Source organism: Rhincodon typus, chromosome 29, assembly GCF_021869965.1.
Source record: "Rhincodon typus isolate 14 chromosome 29, sRhiTyp1.1, whole genome shotgun sequence".
Taxonomy (NCBI): domain Eukaryota; kingdom Metazoa; phylum Chordata; class Chondrichthyes; order Orectolobiformes; family Rhincodontidae; genus Rhincodon; species Rhincodon typus.
Genome location: NC_063360.1, coordinates 21,968,083 through 21,990,880, shown reverse-complemented (window position 1 = coordinate 21,990,880; position 22,798 = coordinate 21,968,083). Strand labels below are relative to the sequence as shown.

The window sequence follows — 22,798 nt, the reverse complement described above, 5'->3', positions numbered from 1 at the left end:
TCAGCCGTTGTTGTAATACAGTTGCCTCTGAGTTGTAAGGTTGATGGTTCAAAGCCCACTCCAGGGCTTGAACACTTAAAGCTGCTTCTCCAGTCAATTGATACGTTGTTGGGTGTGCTGTCTTTTAGCTGAGACATTGAAGTGTGGCTGTATTTTTCTGCATGAGTGAAAGTAAACTATCCCTTGACACAATTTAGAAGGAGTGCAGGGGAGTTATTCTGGATGTCCTGGCTGATGATAACCCTGAATCAACATCGTTATCACATTGCTGCTTGTGGAAGTTTTGTGTGCAAATTGGTTGCAGCATAACAACAGTCATAATTTAGAGGTACCTAAATGGCTGTAAGATGCTTTGAGTTGTCTGGGAGTCATGAATGCAATGAAAACCAAAAGGATTGCAGATGCAGGAAATTGGAAAAACAGAAATTGCTGGAAAGGCTCAGCAGGTCTGGCGACATCTGTGGAGAGAAATCAGAGTTAACGGTTCGGGTCCAGTCACCCTTCCTCAGAACATAAATGCAATACTCTCTTTCTTATGGTAAACAAAGGCAACTCCAACAACGAACCCTTTAGCACACCACTATTTGTATTAACTAAGCTACGATTAACCATGCCAGTTCTGTTTTCCCTTTGTCAATCTTAAGTTTATTCAATGTAAGGTTTAATTGAAAATAAATTGGAAGTCTATGCTTTGGACAAGAAATCAAGCAATGTAGTGAAAGAACCTTTACAGTCTAACAATTCTAAAATACTTTGAGTCTGTCTGTGTATTATCCAGTGCAGGTGTTGGTCACTATTACGAGCCTGTGTGGATTCCTAATTTTCACTGAACACTGTATATTGTCCCTGCCTGGGAACATAAGATTAAACACCTTGTGTAAAAACCCAAGAACACCTTTCCAACAATTTTGAAATTTGTTAATTTTTGGAGTGTTTTTATATTTCTTGCTGTTCTTTGTGAGTTTTGTCTGCTGGAAGTAAGTGTTAATTTTTTTTTGCAAATGGCTAATTGTCTGCAGGAAAGATTGATAATATAACTAGCTTTATCGTTACAACAAAAATTACTTCAGAACTGCAATTGCTTTGACAAGTGCAGCAGCTTTATAAAAAGGTTCTGATAACAATGGGATCAATAGTTAATTTATTTTTCTTTATGGTAGTTCTGGTTGACATGAATGTGGTTAATCTCACTGGGAAAATCTCTGCTCATTTTCAAAATGGCGCTGAAGAATCTAAACATGTACCTGACCAGGTAGCTAGTCTTTTCATGTATCATTCCATCTGAAGGGTTCAACTTCCAGAGAGCAGCCCTTCTTGAGCTAGGGTCGTACAGCATGGAAACAGACCATTTGGTCCAACAAGTTCACGCTGACCATGTTCCCAAACTAAACTAATCCCACCTGTCTGCACTTGGCCTGTATCCCTGTAAACCTTTAATATTCATGAATATGACCAAATGTGTCTCAAACATTATAACTGTATCTGCATCAACACTTTCTCTAGCAGGTCATTCCACACAAGAAAAATTCCAAAAAAAATTGCCCCTCATGTCCTTTTTTAAATCTTTCTCCCCTCACCTTACAAAATATGCCCCCTAGTTTTGAATACCCCCCACTGTAGGGAAAAGACTCTTGTCATTCACCTTATCTATGCCCTTCATGGATGTGCTTGTTACTCCTTCAACCAGTCACCTATTAGTAAGCCCTCATTGGAATTGTTGAGTGATAAACATTTGATTAAATTTGAGCTGAACATTTGGAACAGGCCTAAAAGAGCAGAGTTGATGTTACTGAGATAGTAGGAGCTGCTGATGCTGGAGCATCTGAGATAACAAGGTGTACAGCTGGATGAACACAGCAGGCCAAGCAGCATCAGAGGAGCAGGAAGGCTGACGTTTCGGGCCTAGACCCTTCTTCAGCATTTCTGAAGAAGGGTCTAGACCAGAAACATCAGCCTTCCTGCTCCTCTGATGCTGCTTGGCCTGCTGTGTTCATCCAGCTGTACACCTTGTTATCTCAGAGTTGATGTTACTGCTTGCTTTTAAAGTGAGCCTGTACGGACATTGACAATTGAAAATACAATTCAAACTTGTAAACTGAGGTTTCAAATGCTTAGCACACTGGGACCAATGCAGTATCCTTTTCTGCATTCTCTAATGGCTGTGTGCTAATTGATAGACTGCTTCACCAGCGGTTTCCATCACTTGGAACTAGACATGATAACCTTCAGCTATAAGGATGGATTGAAGAAATTGGGAATGTTTTTCTTGGAGAAATGAAGTCTGAGAGGAGGTCTGATTGAGGTTTTTACAATTGTGAAGGGCTGGACAGAGTAGATAGGGTGAAGCTGGTTCCACTTGTAAAAGAAAGAAGAGTAAGAGGGCATAGATTTAATGTAATGAGCAAATGAAGGAAGGGTGATGTGAGAAAAAGTTTATTCACATGGGTAGTCGGGGTATGGAATATAATGCCTGGAAAGGTGTGGAGGCAAGTTCAATTGAGGCATTTAGGAGAGCATTGGATGATGTTTTTGGACGTTAATTATGTGCAGTAAATGGGGAAAAGACGAGAATTTGGCATTAGACAAATAAAGCAGCACTAAGTGATAGAACCATTGCAGACACAATGGGCTGAATGGCCGCCTTCTGACAGTAATCAGTCAGTGATTTATGCCACCACCTCTACCTACTTTTTGTTTCTCGCTTATCATCTCCTTTAGTTTGCTATTCATCATCACCCCTTTTCCCCTTTTGATCTTCAGCCCCCTGCCTTCACTCTGTGACAGGAGTCATAAAGCAAGGAACCACACCCTTCAGTTCAACTCTCCATGCTGCCCAAGTTTCCCAAACTAAACTCATCCCACTTTTGTTTGGCTCATGTTCATGTACCTGTCCAAATGTATTTTAAATGTTTCGAAGGGAGAATCAAAACAAAACAATATTATTTAAATGGAGAAAAACCACAGAAAGCTGTGACACAGAGGGACTTGAGGATACTTCTGCATGAAACTTGGAAAGCGAGCACATAGGTGTTCCAGGTAATTGAGCACAATGAAATCCTTACTTTAAGGTGGTTGAAGTGTTAGACTAGGAAAATCTTGCTGCAACTGTACAAGCTGCTGGTGAGACCACATCTGGAGTACTCTGAGCAATTTTGGTCCCATTATTTAAGGAGAGATATTTCATCGTAGGCAATTTAGAGAAGGTTCACTAGGATTGTCCCTGGTATGGAGGGATTGTCTTGTGAGCAAAGCCCTAAACTGGTTGGGACTGTGTTCACTGGAGTTTAGAAGAGTGAGAGGTGATCTCATTGAAACATAGAGGATTCATAATGGTCTTGACAGCGTAAATGCTCAGAGGATATTTCCCCTCTATAGGAGAGTCTAGGACCAGAGGGCACAGTCTCAGACCAAAGAGGTGCCAAGTTAAAATTGAGGTGAGGAGGAATTTCTTCTCTCACAGGATTGAGAGCCTTTGGAACGCCTTGCCACAGAGAGCTGCAGGGCAGAGTTCTTGTGGATGTTAAAGGCTGAGATAGATCTTTTTTTTTCAGTAGGGGAACCAAGGTTTACAGGGAAAATGCAGGAAATTGGACGTGAGGAATGTCTGATTAACCATGATCCTGTTGAATGGCAGAGCACATTCAAGGGAGCTAAAAGGTCGTCTACTGTTCCAATTTCTTATGGTTGTATGGTCTAATGTGACACCATATTGCATGGAACCCTAACGAATTTAAATGTATCACTTAAGTACTGTCCATGTGGATTTTATTCTTACATATTGTAAATGTTGAAATCCAGTTGAAGTCCTTATTTGTTACGCAATGCTGTTGAAACTGGCTGGCAATATTTTCATTGTTTGTGAAATCGATAGTTGTTGATAGGTGCACTTCTTGTTTTCAAGAGCCTAAACAAATAGGGTGCGTACAGTATTTCAAATACAGCTAGCATTTTCATTGGTGTTGCATCAATGTAACCATCACCTGGCATATTCTACATTGTGCTGTTGGTATGGAATACTTCCTATGAAGCCTAAATAAAGTGGTATTCAGTCTTGCATATAAACAAAGGTTTTTGACTGCAGAGGAAATGTTAAGAACAGTTTTTATATTCAACAGTTCAGTCCTGCAAGTCAGTCATACTTCAGTCATGTATGTAGCAACTGGATATTTTCCAGCTGAATGATGAATAGCAAACAGGTTGGACTTCACTCACTGGAGTTTAGAAGGATGTGTTCTGAGAAAGTGTGGCTGGACCTGAAACATTGACTCTGCTTTCTCTCCACAGATGCTGCAGACCTGCTGAGTTTCTCCAGCAATTTCTGTTTTCGTTTTAGAAGAATGAGAGGTGATTGCATTGAAACATGTAGGATTCTTACAGGATTGACAGGGTAAATCTTGAGAGGATGTTTCCCCTCATGGCAGAGTCTAGGACCAGAGGGTATAGTCTCAGAATAAATGGGCTGAAGGTGGTAAATTCAGGGTTTGGGCAGCAGTTTTACTAAAGTAAGTAATAGAAGTGGCGTGTGTGCGTGTACACAAATATTTGATATGTGGCAATAGGATGCTATGATGTAAGGTACAATATGATATGTACTACGTATGGGGTCACCTGACTTTGGAGTGGCAGGTCAGATCGTGCAGGACGTTAACAGATGAAGTAGGGTGACATCTGCAGTTAAATTTGTGACTTTGATTCTTGATGTGGCAATAGTAATGATAAGCTTCCATTACAGCACTCCATGTCATCACAGCAGAGAATAAGATGCTGAGATTATAATCAGTTTGATTCAGCCCATGATTATTGGAAGAATAAAATATAGGATTGCAATAAGGGAGTAAGAAAACAAAATAGTTTTTGAGGCAGTGCAAGGAGAGAATCTCCAAAATACCCACGAATAGAGAAATAGTATCGGGTGATATAACTGATCACCAGGAAGGGAACGTGATGAAACAAAGGCCTAGAGCAGTGTCTAAAATGTGGAAGTGGACGAATAGAGTGGGTTTCAGATACCAAAGCATGGCAAAGATTAGAAGAGACAAGTCCTGGTTGTAACTAAGATCGTTTTTGCTTACTCGAGCCATCTCGTAGTGAATAGATGGAAAGCATTTTAGACTTGGGCCTCTTTAATGTTGCAGTAAAATGTTACAATATCTGATTAACCAATTGTCAGGTTACAGCTGCAAAATGTCACTAGATTGACCTCACCACACTTTTTTTGTTGCATTTCACAAAGCAGTACTGAGAAATTCAACTGCTGAACAGGTACGTGAATAGAAAAGGTTTAGAAGGATACGGAGGACTTGTTTAGTTTGGGAAACCTGGTCGGAGTGGATGAGTTGGACTGAAGGATCTGTTTCCACGCAGTATGACTCTATCGTTCTATACTGTCCTTTATATTAGCTTCTGTGTATCCATTTAGGTAATAGTGCCTCAGTATTTGATGTGGTGGGTTTATAATGTGTGTCCTCAGAGTTTGTTGCTCCCTCCCTCCCTCTTAGCTCTTAATTTCGATAAACGTGAGGTGCTGTATTTTGGAAAGGCAAAGCGGGGCAGGACTTATACACTAAGTGGTAAGATCCTGGGGAGTGTTGCTGAACAAAGAGACCTCGGAGTGAAGGTTCATAGTTCTTGAAAGTGAAGCACAGGTAGATAGGATAGAGAAGAAGACATTTGGTATGCTTGCCTTTATGGGTCAGTACATTCAGTATAGGAGTTGGGAGGTCGTCTTGCAGCTGTACAGGACATTGTTTTGACCACTATTGAAATACTGTGTGCAATTCTGGTCTCCCTGCTATGGAAAGGATGTTGTGAAACTTGAAACGGTTCAGAAAAGATTTACAAGGACGTTGCCAGGGTTGGAGGGTTTGAGCTGTAGGGAGAGGCTGAATAGGTTGGGGCAGTTTTCCCTGGAGTGTCAGAGGCAGAGGGGTGACCCTTATAGAGGTTTGTAAAATCATGGATAGGGTGAATAGGCAAGGTCTTTTCCCTGGGATGGTGGAGTCCAAAACTAGGGAACGTAGGTTTAAGGTGATAGGGGAAAGATTTAAAAGGGAACTGAGGGACAACTTTTTCACGCAGAAGGTGGTGTGTGTATGGAATGAGTTGCCAGAGGAAGTGGTGGAGGCCGGTACAATTACAACACTTAAAAGGCATCTGGATGGGTATGTGAATAGGAAGGGTTTAGAGAGATATGGGCCAAATGTGGGCAAATGGGACTAGATGTATTCAGGATATCTGGTCGGCATGGACAAATTGGACTGAAGGGTCTATTTCCATGCTGTACATCTCTTCCACTGTATGGTGTACAGCAGTTGGTATCGTGGTCATTGCGCATCTCTGTTGGGGAGCACATCTAGGGGAGGACTGTCTTCCGTTAACTTCCAGATCCATTTGGGAGCGAATCATGTAATAAGCTGAAAGTGCAGAATATTTTCCACATCTTCACTTGTAATTAATGTTGTCTAGTGGAAACTACCTATCAGTACTACTTTCGCTATCCTTGATTAATCTGCACTTGCATCATAAAGTGACAAGTCAGTGTCTTTTGGCCTAGTAGTTAGTGGTAAATCTCCAAGCAAATTATTTTTGCTCGTTATCCTAAATTTGAAGCGCGGATTCGTTTATGTGAACTTTCAGCTGCTTGACCAAAACTGGTGAAGTGGAAGCTAAAAGGCTTAAATTAGTAAGGGAAGATTTGCATAGTCTAGGCTTTTAGTACCTTGAATCTATAGAAGATTAAGGGTTGGTCTAATTGAGATATTAAAGATAATTAAAAGATTTGAATGGGTAAATGGAAAGAAGACTTGAGATTAAGAGGGCACAACCATAAAGTTTAGAACTAGAGATGACAGGATGTACTTCTTCACTTTTTATCCAAAACTTGACACACCCCTGCTGCTCTAGACAGACTGTTTTGTTGCCTGTCACACTCATGTCCATTATTCTAGGATAGGCAAGAATAAGTTTATGAATCGTAGCATCATAGCAATTCTTTTTTTAAACTGTCTGTGCCTCCAGTTTAGCAACTTTATTTGTGGATTGAAAACATGTTTAAGATTGATTTAAATCGGATGTGCAGTTTGACTCCACTCATCTGTGATTATTTCTAGCTTAATTATTTTGGCAACATTAGAAGCGTTGTTTCTTGTGGGGATTTATTTGCTGCCAAAGTAACAAAAAATATCACTTAAGTAATTCTCTCTCAGCAGCAGCTAAACATTGCAAACATATTCCAGAACCTGTAAAAGCGATATAGAAAATTGACTAATCTTTAAAACAGAGATAGCAAGAGAGGGGTTCACCTGCACATCTGTCAACTTGGTCTATTGTATATACTGTATCCGGTGCTTCTGACGTGACCTCCTGTACATTGGTGAGACGATGTGTAGACTCAGAGACCGTTTTGTAGAGCATCTGTGCGCTGTATGTGACAAACAACACCACCTTCCAGTCCCCAACCATTTTAACTCCCCCTCCCACTCCCTGGATGACATTTCCATCCTGGGCCTCCTCCAGTACCACAATGACACCACCCGCAAACAGGAGGAGCAACACCTCATATTCTGCCTCGGGAGCCTAGAGCACAATGACCTAAACATGGAATTCACCAGTTTTAAAATCTCCCCACTCTCGGCCTCATCCCATGTCCAACCCTCCCTCTCATCCCCACCTCCTTGACCTGACATAACCTGTCCATCTTCTCTCTCACCTGTCCGTCCTACCCATCCCACTGACCAATCCCCACCACTCCCTGCCTGCACTCACCTATCACCATCCCACCTGCCCTCCCCAGCCCCATCCCTCCTCTCTCTATTTATGTCTCAGCTCCCTTCTCCCAACCCCCTCCATTTCTGAAGAAGGGTTGCGATCCGAAACATCAACTTTCCTACTCCTCTGATGCTGCATAGCCTGCTGTGTTCCTCCAGCTCCACACTGTGTAATCTTTAAAACATTTTTTTTTATTAACAAACAGTCCGTTGAAGAATGGGAAAGAAGGTACCTGAGATCATCTCCAGCTTCTCTTCCATCTGACCTAGGTCATTTATCATTCTTCCATTGTTTAATATCTAATCAGAATTGTGCAATTTCCCACGTTACAGTATTGCGAGAGCAATTCAGTACATCAACTGGAATGGTTCAAGAGGAGTAGGTTCCCTGTAGCTTGCTTGACTGCAACTATTAGGGATGGGCACAATATGTTAGTCTAGCTTTCAACACCAACATCCACAACAACTGATGTTAATTTTAAAAGTTATGGCTTGGTTTTATGATCCAAAAGACAAATGTGATATTGTCAATACATTTCAGCTAATCATTTAACAATGAAAAGGAGCTTGACTCTAAATCAAGCTAAAAATAAAAAGACAATGTTGCATTTATGGAGTGCCCTTCACTATTCGCCTACTCTTCTGCATTGATGGAACTGTTTGTTACTTGTGCTTTACAACAAGCCACAAAAGTCTATACAGCCCCAGGTAGCGTGCAGCAAGGAATTACTCTGTTATTTTGTGGAGAGAATGCTGTCTGGCCAGTTTTCAGGTAGGGAGGAGTGTAAACTATCTTTGATTTATTCTGGCTGTATCCTGATTGGGCCAGCGTAAAACAGGTTGATGCTGCATGCTCTGTGTCAGGATATTATCGCAAGTCCTTCTCTGGCGGGCAGACGCTTCATTCTGCTCAGGTCACAGGCATTTTCAAGGGTTTCTGCAGCTATGTTAAAAGACAGCTTCCCTTCAGTAGGCAGGTATATGAAGTTAATTGGGAAGAAGGTCCATTTACCAGAGCTTCTCAGGTAAACCCCACCATTTTATGAAGTTATTGAGACGCGTAGTGGTTCACAAAGTGCGATTGTGATTTCCAAAGGTATCAATGTTTGTTGTTGTAGATGTATTTCATGGGTTTGTAATACTCTACTGTAATGTAAGCAGGATCGTTTTCCCCACATTGCTAATATCAACCAGGTAATTACAGTGTGGGTTGCATGTTCAATTTAGATTTAGTTATGTTTAATAGTTGAAATAATTTAGAAGTACTTTTCTTTTAAATGGCAAGCAACACTATCCACTTGCATTCCTGTGGTGGCTCAGCAACCTTAACTGGTGGATTAGGAACAGCACAGACTGTACTGTTCTTGGTCTGCGATGAGTTAGTTCCACAGCCAGCTCAGTGTGCTCCTGCGATCCAGATTAGCAAGGGAGAGAAAAGTCAGGATTCTTGTTCTTGCCTGCTGACCTGTGACACTTGTTTGAAGTATATGTACAAAATGAACAGAAATGTTCACAGCGAATTCTTTCTCCTTGGTCAAGTTTTACTTGTGAGCAGTTATGTGGAGAAAATCATTATGCAGCTTTGTTTCCAAGCAGACAGTATGGGAAAGAAAATGAATTGAAAGATAACGTGACAGTGTTTTGCAATGCTTTAAGTTCATGAGAGGGTCATTCTGAATTTTTAGGACTTCCAAGTGAGATGCCCATTTTAAAGATTCCAGTTAGTTGATAAATATGTAAATTTGCAAAGTTACTTTTGAAAAGGTAAACCAAATATTTCCATTAGGCAATTGAAGCCAAGAAATTTCTGTTTTGTGATTCTCTCTCATTCATTCCTTTCTCTGCTATTTTAATGTTAGGTCCTCCATAAACTTTTGGAAGATATCCATCCATGGATGAAGAGCAATGCACTAGCATTATATTCCTCGTGTTAGTGCTAAGCCTAGAGGGTTCTAGCAAATCAAGCAATGTTGTGTAAGCTTTATTATTTGCAAGTTGTATTTTTGGAATCGGGAAGTGCTGAAATCCCTGGAGTGATCCCTGCAGCTACTTTGCTGGATTCATGAATCCATAATATTGTTGCGTCAGCTAATGTTAGGTTGTTTATATTTAGCAGTTGACTTCATTCTAGATGGAGCATCTTAGAACAGCCTCAAGTGTGCAATTGATGTGTAAAATGTAGAGTGCATTGACGATGTTACCTAGCAGGGTGACAAAACATTTGCAACTAAACCCACCGGCTCAGTAAGCATGCCTACAACCTCATCCACAACCTGAGCTACAAATCCTCTTGAAAACTTTTAACAAAGTAACCTTTATCACTAGGGAATCGTGGTTGCCTTGTACAATGAAAATTTGTTTGTTAGCTGGATGCAGACTAAGGTGTTTGATCAACTATACTGAAGCAAATTATGGTTAGTTACAAAAGTGTGATATCCTTCAAATTTAATTTTCTCCTCTTAAAGTTGGCAGCATGCTGTGATTTCTGCTAAAGGACATGATGCAAGCATTCACATAATTGAACATAAACTTCTGATTTCTTGGTTTGGAAAGATCTATTCAGACCACTGCCTGACACACATTGCAATTTTTCACCTGTGCTTCCCGTCTGTAGCTTTATCTTTTAATCTGGAAATCTGTATTTTATGCAAAAAAACCTTTTGGTTTTCCACCCAGTGCCTTACACAGGAGGAAATACCAGCTGTTGATGTATACATCCCATATGAAAGAATTTTTAAAAATTGTGAAAGGTTGCAGAGAATATTCCTCTGTCTTGACTAGCCTCTCTTACTGGAGATTTTGGGAGCCCCCTAGCAAAATCATATCCTGTCTGTTGGCATCTGCCATCAAAGTGGCTGATGTGAGATGAATCCTCCTGATAGTTTGTGATGGTGTAAGATCCATCCTCTTTCCTGGTGGGGATCTATGAGGCTCCTAAGTCCATGCGGTAAAGGCAAACCACCTGTGACCCCACTGAGAAGAGGCTCTTACCTTGGAATCATAGGCCAAACGGCCCCTCTCTGCACTTTGCACTTTGGATTCTATCGAGTCTGCACCGACCCACCAAAGAGCATTCCACCCCGTCCCTGTAATCCCGTGTGGAGTTTTAACCATGACTAACCCACAACCTGCACATCCCTAGACAATATGGGACAATTTTTAGCATGACCAACACACCTAACCTGCACATCTTTGGACTGTGTGGCAAACTGAAGCATCCAGAGGAAACACACGCAGACATGGGGAGAATGAGCAAATTCCACTCGGACAGTCACTCGAAGGTGGAATCGAATCTGGGTCTCTGGCATATTAAATGTTATCTAGCTTATTGCAGTTTACTAAATATGTACAAGTTACGGGTATGTGACAGACATTGTTAACAAGACTGAGGGACACCTCTGTTAGGTTTTACTCCCTTGATCTCATACTATTGGGCTCTGGTTAATGTACTCAGCATTAACCCTATCAGACGCTTGTACAGCAATTGAGTCACTCAATATTACCCTTCAAATCCTTATTTGAGAGATTGTTTATTGAGGGATAGTTAACATTTTTTACTTGATGTATAAAGTTTGAATTAAATCTATAACTTTTTCACATGTCCTTAAATGTTTTTCAACATTCAGTTAGAAATGGCTACAAAACGTTGAAATTTACATGAAAACATCAGGTTATTCAGGGAAGTAAAACATGTTTTATAAACCTCAGTAAATAGAGGAAGGCAGCAGCTTCCATTTTATTGTGTACAATGGGGTAGTTTCATTGCTGTTATATACAATGAGATGAGTACTGTACAGTTGCTGTAATTGCAGCTGGTTCACAGTTCAATCTAGCTTGAATGATTATTTATTGATGTGGTATTACAGGCTGTCTGAATCTTTTTTGTTACAATATTAAGTTTGTAGAGCAATCGAGGAGAACTGAACCAGTAGCCTTTACTAACTTTTTGCTTTCCCTTGGCAGTTTAGTACAGTTCAAGTATGTTTGAGTTCTGAGGAAGGGTCGCTGGACCCGAAACACTAACTCTGATTGCTCTTTAGATGCTTCCAGACCTGACTTTTACCAGCAATTCCTGAGTTTTGTTTCTCCCAAGTTTGCTTGACTAGATGACTGCCTTCCTTGATTTCATAGTAAAGATTAATGTTTTATGGTGTTTCCCGGTTTTACTTGTTGGGAGGTAGTGGGATAGTGGAATGAAATAGGCAGCAGCGACCGCTCAGTGGTTAGCACTGCTCCCTCACCGCGCCAGGGACCTGGGTTCGATTCCAGCCTCAGGCAACTGTTTGTATGGAGTTTGCACATTCTCCCTGTGTCTGCGTGGGTTTCCTCCGGGTGCTCCGGTTTCCTCCCACAATCCAAAGATGTGCAGGTTAGGTGGATTGGCCATGCTAAATTGCCTTTTGTGTCCAGGGATGTGCAGGCTGGGTGAGTCAGCCATAGGAAATGCAGGGTTACATGGATAGATTAGGGGGATTGGTCTGGGAGGGATGCTGTTTGGAGGGTCGTTGTGGGCTCGATGGGCGGAATGGTCTGTTTCCACACTGTAGGGATTCTATGATTCTATTCATCTAAATGAAATGCAGTCCTGGGTGCTAGCTTTTTACTTTAGGAATGCACAACAGTGTTTTATCTGTGACACTACCTTATGCCCACCCCTATTGAGTACAAAATTAAGAAAGTTATGATAAAGTTGTATAAAATGCTGTTTCAGGCTCAACTAGTGTGTTGAGGCCAGCTCTGGGCACAACACTTCAGGAAGGATGTGCAGGTGAGAATGTGAATAAAGTATCAGAAGCATCGTTCTAGGGTTGATGAACTGCAGTCAGACACTGTGGCTGGAGACTCCGGGGCTATTCTTGTACAAATGGGAGATCTAAAAGAAGATTTGATTGAAATGCATGACAAAATAGAAAAGGGGAAATTGCTGGCGGTCATATCAAGAATCTGAGTACACAGATGCAAGGTGATTTTTGCAAAAGAATGATGGTGTGAAAAATGCTTTTTACGCAGTGAGTAGTTAGGAACTGGAATGTACGTTCCAATAGTGTGATAGAGGCAGATTTAATCAGATCTTTCAAACAGTTATCCCGTTATTTTTCAGGAGAGAAAAATTTGCAAGGCTATGGGAAAAGGGTAGGGGAATGGAATCACGTGATATATATCTGACAGGCTAAATGTACTTTGTGTTATTCCATTCTGTGATCCTATGAATGTTTCTGACCGTTGATGCTGGCCTGTCTTGCCATTAATACAGTTAGAGATTAAATTATTTGACTTGAGCTTCTGGATGCTAGTGATAGGAACACCGAGTTAAGACTTTATAGATTAAATCTGAAAAATACGGCACTCCTTTTTTAAACATGAGCGCCCTTCTCCAGACAAACATCTTGAAAAGCACTTTCAGTTTCATTGGACGGCTGCTTATCCCTTGCACTTGACCAAAGAACATCAAAATCAATCTCTTCTAATGCTGCCCAGAGCAGCATGACAGAGCCTGGTTCGCCCTCTACCCTGCAGCCTTGGGATCTCTTCACAGTCGAGAACCACTCCTCTGGCTCTCTTACCTGTTCCTGTCCCATGAGGGAGGGAGGCTTGGTGAGTGAGGGGTGATACCTCAGTGCATCAGGCTCATCAAGGCAGCATTTCACTCCGGCCAAGATGGAGGCTCCTAAATTTGTCTCCTCCACAACCACCTTCCTCCATATTCACCAGGTTTCCATAATATCAGCTGTATAAAGTCGGGTGGTAGTGCAGATCTGATGGCACGCTGTTTTCCCACTACCTGTTCCCAGAAATCTGTGTCAGCATAAATATAAGCCGACAGACTGACAGGGCTGGAAGTGAAGGCTACAGTAAAACCAGGACGACCAGCATAGCTATTTTGTATTGTGCGCCAGTACTGGGGCTGTGGTCTCAGTGACGTGCCTCGAGTCAATGCTCCGAGTGTTGTCTGTGATGCCCCCTAATTTCGTTTTGTGCAATAAAAAGCAAGAAATAGACGAATATGCACCTTTTAAAAGGATTTTTTTTTTTTGGAAATGGGTATTTTTGAGCCTGTGAAACATATACTTGGAATCTTGCAGAATAAATGCTAGTGCCTTAGGAGCTGCAATCCTGTCCTGCAACCAGTTTGGCCAAAAACTAAGTGGTATTCAACCCCGTGCCATAAATGTCGGCCTGACTCTGTTCTGATAATGTTTAATTGATATTTAGCCTAGTGCCATAAAATAAGCAGAGCAGTTGTAGTAACTCTAATGTAGAACTCTGATAGGTCACAGTGGTCTCCTTACTAAACAGTATCCAGTTCACAGCTTAACTGTTCCCAGTAAACCTTGACTGGTCACAGCCAAAATTGGGTTGTTCTGGTTGTTCCTGGTATATCCCAGTTGATCTGGTTAGGAGTTGGTTGTAAAGTCCAGTCCACAACCAGTTTCAACTGTTCCAGTTGCTTTTCCAGAAAGGCATTTGAGCAACACCTTTTTGATGTGAACATTAGTTTGTTCCAATTCGATCTGGATTAATTGGGTGTGTTCACGCTGAACCATTTAAAAATAAGATCGCCTCTTATTTGTGTTCTACCAGAAGCATATGCATTTGAGAAGTTGGATCAATAAACTGTGGGTTTTGTTGCATCTTGGATTTAAGTTTCTTTCAGTAGTTTTGTTTTTTTGGGTTTCTAAGTTTGCAATAAAATGAGCAATCACGGTTGTATATGGTTTATCACGTTAGCTGTTGCAACGTGAAAGCTTGAAATAAGGTTCTTATTGAAAATGGAAGATCTATTCACAAAGCAACAAGTACAGTCTGAAACAAAACCAATATTGCTGGCGAAACTCAGTAGGTCAGGCAGCATCTGTGGAGAGAAAATGGTTAACACTTGACTCTTCAGAACTGGTTTGGGTTATATCACTTAACTGGCTGAATGACTTTCGTGATGGATTGCAAAATACAGGTATTATTCAGGGTGAGCTTTGTACCTTTTTTTAATGCAGAATATCACATGGCATGATGTCACACATGATCATTTAGCTCTTTCACATTGAACATTATGGTAATTTATTGTCACTTGTATTTTTACAACAAAAAACAGCAAAAAATGTTTAAGTTGCCTTACTCGAGCGCCAATATTAATAACAGAAATCATACATAAAGCAAATTAAGGTAAAATCCATTTTTGTTCAATTCACGGTTCATGGATTCCCAAGTTGAGGAAAAGACAGAACCACATTCTCCACCACTACAGAAATCCAGCATCAAAGCTGCTGGATCGTGGGCCATTGGAATCCCAGGCCGGACCACCATACCAGGATTAGGCCATTTTATTCCATCTGCCCCTTCTTTGCCCACTCTGATAACAGGTCCAAGTCCATATGCAGTCACCCTGCTTCCTCAGCCCTACCTGTCCCTCCACTATCTTTGTGTCATCTGCAAACTTAGCAACGAATGCCCTCAGTCTTCTGCCCAGATCATTTAATGTATAATGTGAATAGTTGTGCGCCCAATACTGACCCTTGCAGAACTCCACTAGCCACCGGCTGCCATCCTGAAAAAGACCCCTTTATATCTCCACTCTCTGCTTTCTGCCAGTACCTTGCCCCTAACACCATGGGCTCTTGTCTTATTTAGCAGTCTCCTGTGTGGCACCTTGTCAAAGGCCGTCTGCAAATCCAAATAGATCACATCCACTGGTTCTCCTTTTGTCTAACTTGCTTGCTACTTACTCCAAAGAATTCTAACAGATTTGTCAGGCATGACCTCTCCTTGACAAAGCTGTGCTGACTCTGCCCTATTTGACGATCCACTTCCAAGTACGCTGCAATCTCATCCTTAATAATGGACTCTGTGATCTTGCTGACAACCCAGGTTAGGCTAACAGGTCAATAGTTGTCTGTCTTCTAACACCTTCCCTTCTTAAAAAGGGGTATTACATTAGCCACTTTCCAGTCCTCTGGGACCCTCCCTGACTCCAGTGATTCCTGATAGACCACCACCAATGCCTCTACAATCTCCTCAGCTTCTCCGTCAGAACTCTGGGGTGTAGTCCATTTGGTCCGGGTGATTTTAGTCACCATCAGACCTTTTTGGCTTCCCAACCCTTCACCTTGGTGATGGCCATAACACTCACCTCTGCCCCAGACTCTGTTGAAGCTCTGCTATGCAGCTGGTGTGTCCAACTATGAAAACTGATGCAAATTAGCTGTTCAGTCCCTCCTCCACTTTGTTGTTCCCCATTACTACTACCCCAGCCTCAATTTCCAGTGGTCCAATGCCCATTCTTGTTTTTCCCTCTCTCCTTTTTTAGATATGTACTTACTCTCATTTCATCTTCTCCCCCAATTGCTTTTTTTTTTAAGCTATCCTCTTCCAGTTTTTAAAGGCTTCCCATTATGCTTTTTGTTTTGCTGTTATGCTGTCTCATCCTCCCCTTGGTAGGTTTGTTGTGGCTGTACAGGACATTGGTGAGGCTGCTTTTAGACCACATACACTTCTGGTCACTCTTCTAGCAGAAGGATGTTGTTAAGCTTGAGAGGGTGCAGAAAGGATTTCCAAGGATGTTGCTGGGACTGGAGGGTTTTGAGTTATAGGGAGAGCTTGAATAGGCCGGGGCTTTTCTCCCTGGAGCATCAGAGGCTGAGGGGGTGACCTTACAGAAGTTTATAAAATCATGATGGGCATTGATGGGGTGAATAGCCAAGGTCTTTTTCCTCGAATGGAGGAGTCCAAACAAGAGGGCATAGGTTTAAGGTGAAAAGGGAAAGATTTAAAAAGGACTTGAGGTGTAACTTTTTCAGGCAGAGGGTGTTGCACATATGAAATGAGCTGCCTGAGGAAGTGGTGGAGGTGGGTACTATGACAACATTTAAAAGGCATCTGAATGAGTACATGAATAGGAAGGATTTAGAGGGATGTGGGCCAAATGCTGGCAAATGGAATTAGGTCAGATTGGGAGGTCTGGTTGCTGTGGATGAATTAGACCAAACGATCTGTTTTTGTGCTGTATTTATCTATGACTCTGACGGACTTGTTTGTTTGTTTGTTTGTTTCTTCTTCCTTGGGGTGACTTGCTGCTGTATCTTCCGAATTAATCCCAGAAATTCCTGCCTTTGCCGTTCCACTGTCTTCCCTGCTAGGCTCCCCTTCCAATCAACTCTGGCCAGCTTCTCTCTCATGTCTTTGTAGTTACCTTTAACTTAGTTGTAATATTGTTACATCTGATCCAGCTTCTCCCTGTCAAACTGCAGTTTGAATTCTATTATAGTCATGATCACTGGCCTGTAAGGGTTCCTTGATCTTCATTAGTTCCCCAATCAAGTCTGTTTCGTTGCACATCATTACATTGACAATTGCCTGTTCCCTAGTGGGCTCTACTACAAGCAGCTCCAAAAAAAATCTTGTAGACATTCCACGAATTCCTTTTCTTGAGTGCCACTATCAACCTGATTTTCCCAGTCCACCTGTGTATTGGAAGTCCCCCATGATTATTGTAATGGTGCCTTTCTTACATCTCTTTTCTAACTCCTGATTTATTTTCTTCTGACTACTGCTAGGGGGCCCTTTCACAACACCCATTAGGGTTATTTTCCCTTTGCAGTTCTTCAACTCTACCCACACAGATTCTATGCCTTCTAACTCTGTATCACTTCTTGCTATCGACTTAATTTCATTTGTTACTAACAAGGCAACCCTTCCCTCTGCCCATCTGTCTGTTCTTTCAATAGCATGAGTATCCTTGGATATTTTGTTCCCAGCCCTGAAGCCCTTGCAGCTACATCTCTGTGATACAACATCATACCCACCGATTTCAATCTGCATGACAAGCTCATTTATATTGCTTTGTACACTACATGCATTTAAGTACAACACTCAGTCCTGCGTTGACTGTCCCCCACCTCTTCTCATAGTTGTCCCCTTATCTGCTGTGGCTGAAGTTAGATTCCTGACCCTCTCCATAGTTTCTGTCCTATTGCTTGTTCTGGAAACTCTAATCTCTGCTGACCAGCACCTCTCCCCACTTGAACTCTTTCCATAATTTTCCATGCAACTGAACCCAACTCCCTGCCCTCTATTCAGTTTAAAGCCCTGCCCACAGCCCTAGTTATGAAACTCGCCAGACTCTGGTCCCGGAGATAGTAGGAACTGCAGATGCTGGAGAATCCGAGACAACAAGGTGCGGAGCTGGATGAACACAGCAGGCCAAGCAGCATCATAGGAGCAGAAAGGCTGACGTTTCGGGCCTGGACCCTTCATCAGAAATGCACCTCTGCACCTTGTAGACTCTGGTCCCAGTTTGATTCCCGTCAAAACAACTTCGTTACGACCGAAGTGAACAGCAACAATGAGGTGGAGAACAATATCACCTAATTGTAGATCCAAGGGTACATCTTTTAACATTGACTGGGTTCGGAAGCCAACTCTGTATCAAGTTATCATCTTGGAACCTGGTTTGCACTAGACCTCTCATTCAGAACCTTTGAATTTCAACAAAGATGCAGAGCTGTAGCAGTGCACTTGTACGGTTTCCTGTGAATAATTTTCAATAGCCTGTGAATAATATGGATTATAATATATTTGACAAACAAGTATGAGTTGAATCACTGTATTCCAAGTGCCCAGTGCCAGAGTCTTCCTTTTGGTTTTAGAATATTCTGTTTGGGCCATGTGGAGGACTTGGAGCCGAATGTGATGGGCTCATGTAATAATGTAACAGCCATGATTCAGTTAGAGCTATCTACCTTCAGAATTTAGGTAGGTTTAGATGGGTCATTATACTGATGTATGCAATTGCTGGATGAGCGGATCCTTCAAGGTTCCAAAGATGTGGCCATCTTGCCACAGGAAATGTATATTGTTAAATAGAAGCTCTTGGAAGGGGGAGACTGCACAAAGCCCGGGTTTTGTGCCGACAGGAATTTGAAAAGCTGAGGCACCTCTACAAGTTGTTGTTAGCCTGAGATGCAGGCATCTTCCAGGTCAAATGGTTGAGTGTCTTGAACCAAAATGTTTCTTTGGCTTGTATTAATCTGACAATTGGTGATAAGGGCAAAGGTAAGTCTCTTCACCACCTCTATGAATTGGTGGAGATTCCATGTGCTTAGTCTTCCCTACGACTGCAATGTCAACAGGAATACAAAGATAAACTGGAACATTATCTACAATTCAGTCCACGGGCTGAAAGATATCCTGACTCTCGGCCAGAGTGGTAGATGTAAGAAGCAACAGCTACCAAAAGGTGTCCAGAAGGTGGTAATCTCTTTTGACCTGCGTGAATGATGCACAGACCAATGGCTTTTATTTTGCATTTGACTCGGAGTACTTGGTACTGGAGAGTTTGGGGATGAACTCCTTGCATGGGAGTTTTATGTGGACATTTTTCAGTGTAAGACTCAGTCACCTGGGGTCTTAGCAGAGATGCATAGTGCCATCTGTTTTCACTTATTACAATCTGCAAGTTTTCATCACTATTGTTGTGTTCAGTTCTGAACTTGTTCTGTATGTGCGCACTATATTTGCAAGGAGATTGGATACCAGGCTGGGATGTAATAATGCATCACCATGCAAATTGCCAATGGCGTCAAACCAATCCGGAAATAGATTTGTGCGATCATGGATGTATTCAGTTTTTCTATCTGTGATCTATGGTATCACAATGGATGTTTTTGCCACCTGTGTATCATTAAAATGCAAAGATCAATGTACATCGGCAAATTAGTAATGGCTACGCCCTCTACTTGGCAGTGTAAACATTTCTGGTATCCATCCAGAAGTATCATATTGAAATTTGAGAGTACAAATGCCAACACATTGAGTAGTGGACCTGTTATAGACAGTAACCTTATTGCGTGTAAGTTTCACCACACTCTGCCATTTTTTCGCATTTTCTTTCCAATCAACCTGTTCAGAGATGTTATGACATACCTCTGGAGCATGTGGGACTTAAATCACAGTCTCTTGGCTCAGAGGCAGGAACCTTACCACAAGAGTCCTATTCATTTCCCTGCCTATATTGCATCTAGGATTTGTAATAGCTGCTTGCAATTCGTGTTGTCTGTTTTTCTGCACAATATAAAATCTCAATCTTAGTGAATGCTTCAGCTCTTCTAATGTCATCAAGGTATGTTAAATGGACTACATGTATAGTTTGGTTTGGATCTGGAAGCTGCTTTTACAGATGTTTCCTGAACTACCTTAACATGTTTGTGCTTCATGGGTGTAACCTTGGTGATATCTTTTGTGTTGGACTTTGACTGAATCCTTTCTACATTTTATACTTGAGTTTTGTGCTAGATCTTGAACTTTCCCTGAAGATTAGACTTCCTCCACATCTTTGCCTAGTGACTCTTTGTGGTGCAGAACGTGCATGTATTGTAGAATGCTCAATACTGTTTAGGTAATTGGGGTTAACCTGACTGGGACGCTTCATGCAGTTTGCTTGCTGTTGCTATTGTTGTGAAATCATGAGATTGGCAGCGTTGTTATCCTGCAATTATGGTCTTGAACCTTCATCCATTTTTTCCAATCATGAGCCCTTTAGTCTTATTTGGGTGTTTTCTAGAATGACTTTGTGTTGAAACTATTAACTGGCTGATTCTTTCAGACAAATCTTCTTCACTAAAGTCACACTCTACTGAAATCCGGCCATATACTGGGCAGTTGTTTAGCTTAGTCCCTTCATGTAGGATATGAACTTGAGTCTGTGAATCTTGAAGTTTACCCTAACATTGATCTAATCCTCTAACAGGTTTAAAGATCTTTTTCAGGGTTTGTTGCTGTTAGTATAGAAACTTGAGAAATTAACCCTTCTCACTGCTTCATTGTCTAGAACATTAAAGCATCTGATCACTTTCTTTTCTTGATCAAATATGTGTCAATTAAGTGGAATTTCATCCTTTGCTTAGTAATTGGAACTCTGTTAAGAGGTCAGTAGCTTGCCATTCTATGTTGAGAATGTTGTTCTTCGTTGTGGTTTTTATGTTACGCGTTTGCTGCGTCCTTGCTGTACTTGGACAGAACTGAAGAACTGTTGCTAAGCTGACACTCGGTGAAATGCACTTTACTGCTTGCTTTTACAAGGGTGGCTACTGTTTCTTCTCATTGTCCTGCGAGTGGATACAGTACAGCAATTATCAGCTGTTCCTATTTGAAATGTTGCATGTCAGTGGCAGTACGAGCTCATTGATTTCAGTAGAACTTGGGATGATCAATATTTGTGCCGAAAATAAAAAAACACAAAATATAGAGGAGAGCATTGAAAAATGTTGCAATTGACAGTGCTGTTTGTCTCCTGACTGGGAACCACTACAACCATAGTTAATTTGCATCATTAGTAAAATGTTCCCAGCATTCTGTTAATGGGTCTGAATCAATTTTCAGTTACCTTTGTTTGTTTTTTCTTTGTAAACTAGTCCATTTGTTCCACCAAAGCACTTTGACTTTGTATTCCACACTTGGTGATCCACTATGTACTCTCAGATCATTCTTCTCCCAAGAACATGGCTACACTACACAATAAATTCAAGCACTTTTATTCTCATGCTTATTGCTTGTAGATTTCTGTCCTAGAATCGGTAATGTATCTGCCACAATGCCGACTTGTGAATGGTCACCTTTTTTCCAATGCCTGTATATCACATGACATGATGTCTCGCAGATATCATCACTTAGGTCTCTGAAAGGTACATGCTTGCATGATCATAGATACTTGCAACATTACAATACACAGAACATCAGGAGAGCATTGAACTAGATTCACGACTAACCCAACAGCGATATTGACTAATTCAGAATTAGATGAACTCTTTTGAACTATGCATTTTCTTCCTTTTGATTTGCATGCACGTGAATTTGCTGACTAGCAGCAAACCATTTTTCTGCAGAATCCAGAAATAACATTGAGTAGTAAAGTTAATGGATGGATTTCTGTGACCCAGCAGTGAAGTGACGACTCTGCTAGTGTTGATCTCATCCAGTGAGGGACCTAGCATTCTCTCTGGAGCATATTTTCCTATCATTGCCGTGTAATAGTCCTGTAACTGATTTGATTGATTGTAATGTTCTTTACTATAGCTCCATGCTAAAAATGTGTCAGAGCAGCCAATCACATTGAGGAATTTTTCACAGGCACCACCTCTCCAAAAAAAGACCCTAATCCCTCAACACCCACTCTCAACACCCACTCCCAACAGGAAATGAAATACATTGCAATCGAATCGCAATTTTTAAAAATGTGAAGCAATACAATTGAGATATGCATACAAGATGAAGGGAGAAAATAATGTGTTGAGAACTCGTGTTTTAAAAAAAGTCTTAAATGGTTTATTGATTTTAAACTAAGCAGCCCAATTTTTTTTTTTAGGGCGAGATCTGATTCTGCAAATTTTATAAATTGCTATTTTTATAAACCCAATTATACTTGAATTAAACATGGTGTAATTTTTTTGATGGGGGAAGGGAATTCTACCAATGCCAACATGTGGAATATCAGATTCATTTATAGGCAATAAGCCTATCATGGTTGGGTTTCACCACCCTCTGCCATTCTCCTGCATATATTGCCTTTAGGATATGTAATGTGATAATGTTGGAGCAAGGAATACGGCAGCTGAGAGCTGCTAGAGTGCAGCCTGACTGCAATATCAGGATTCCTGCACAAGCCCCATATTGTAAAGTACAGATGGTCTTGAATGATAATATTGATGAATACTGTTTATCCCCAGCCCCATTCCCTATAATCCAGTGATTTGTTTTTCCATTCTAGTGAAGATCAGGGTATGTGGGTGGTAAAACCTAATAGTTACTCTCAGAGAGGGCCCATGAAATAGCAGAATGAAAGATCCAAGATATGACATTGCATCATCGTGTTTCCAAACTAATTGTTGTTCATTTGTTGAATGCTTGTTTTGCAAAGTTGTCACAGAATGAGGGTAATTCTGGTAATTCTCTGGTGCATATTTATAAATTAAGTTTTCTCATGTTACAGCAGCTGTCCTAATGAGATTGGACTGATGGCTGACAAACCGAAGAAGAACAAAAAG

The 22,798-nt window shown here is 41.3% G+C and overlaps 1 protein-coding gene across 1 annotated transcript in view; it reads left to right on the top strand.

Moving 5' to 3' along the window:
* Positions 1 to 22,798, top strand: part of si:zfos-943e10.1 (GRAM domain-containing protein 2B) — a 74,148-nt gene that overhangs the window by 29,419 nt on the left and 21,931 nt on the right. The window contains exon 2 of the mRNA XM_048613921.1: positions 22,744 to 22,797. Within this exon, the coding sequence (XP_048469878.1) occupies positions 22,744 to 22,797 (54 nt within the window). The remainder of the gene's footprint in view (positions 1 to 22,743; position 22,798) is intronic.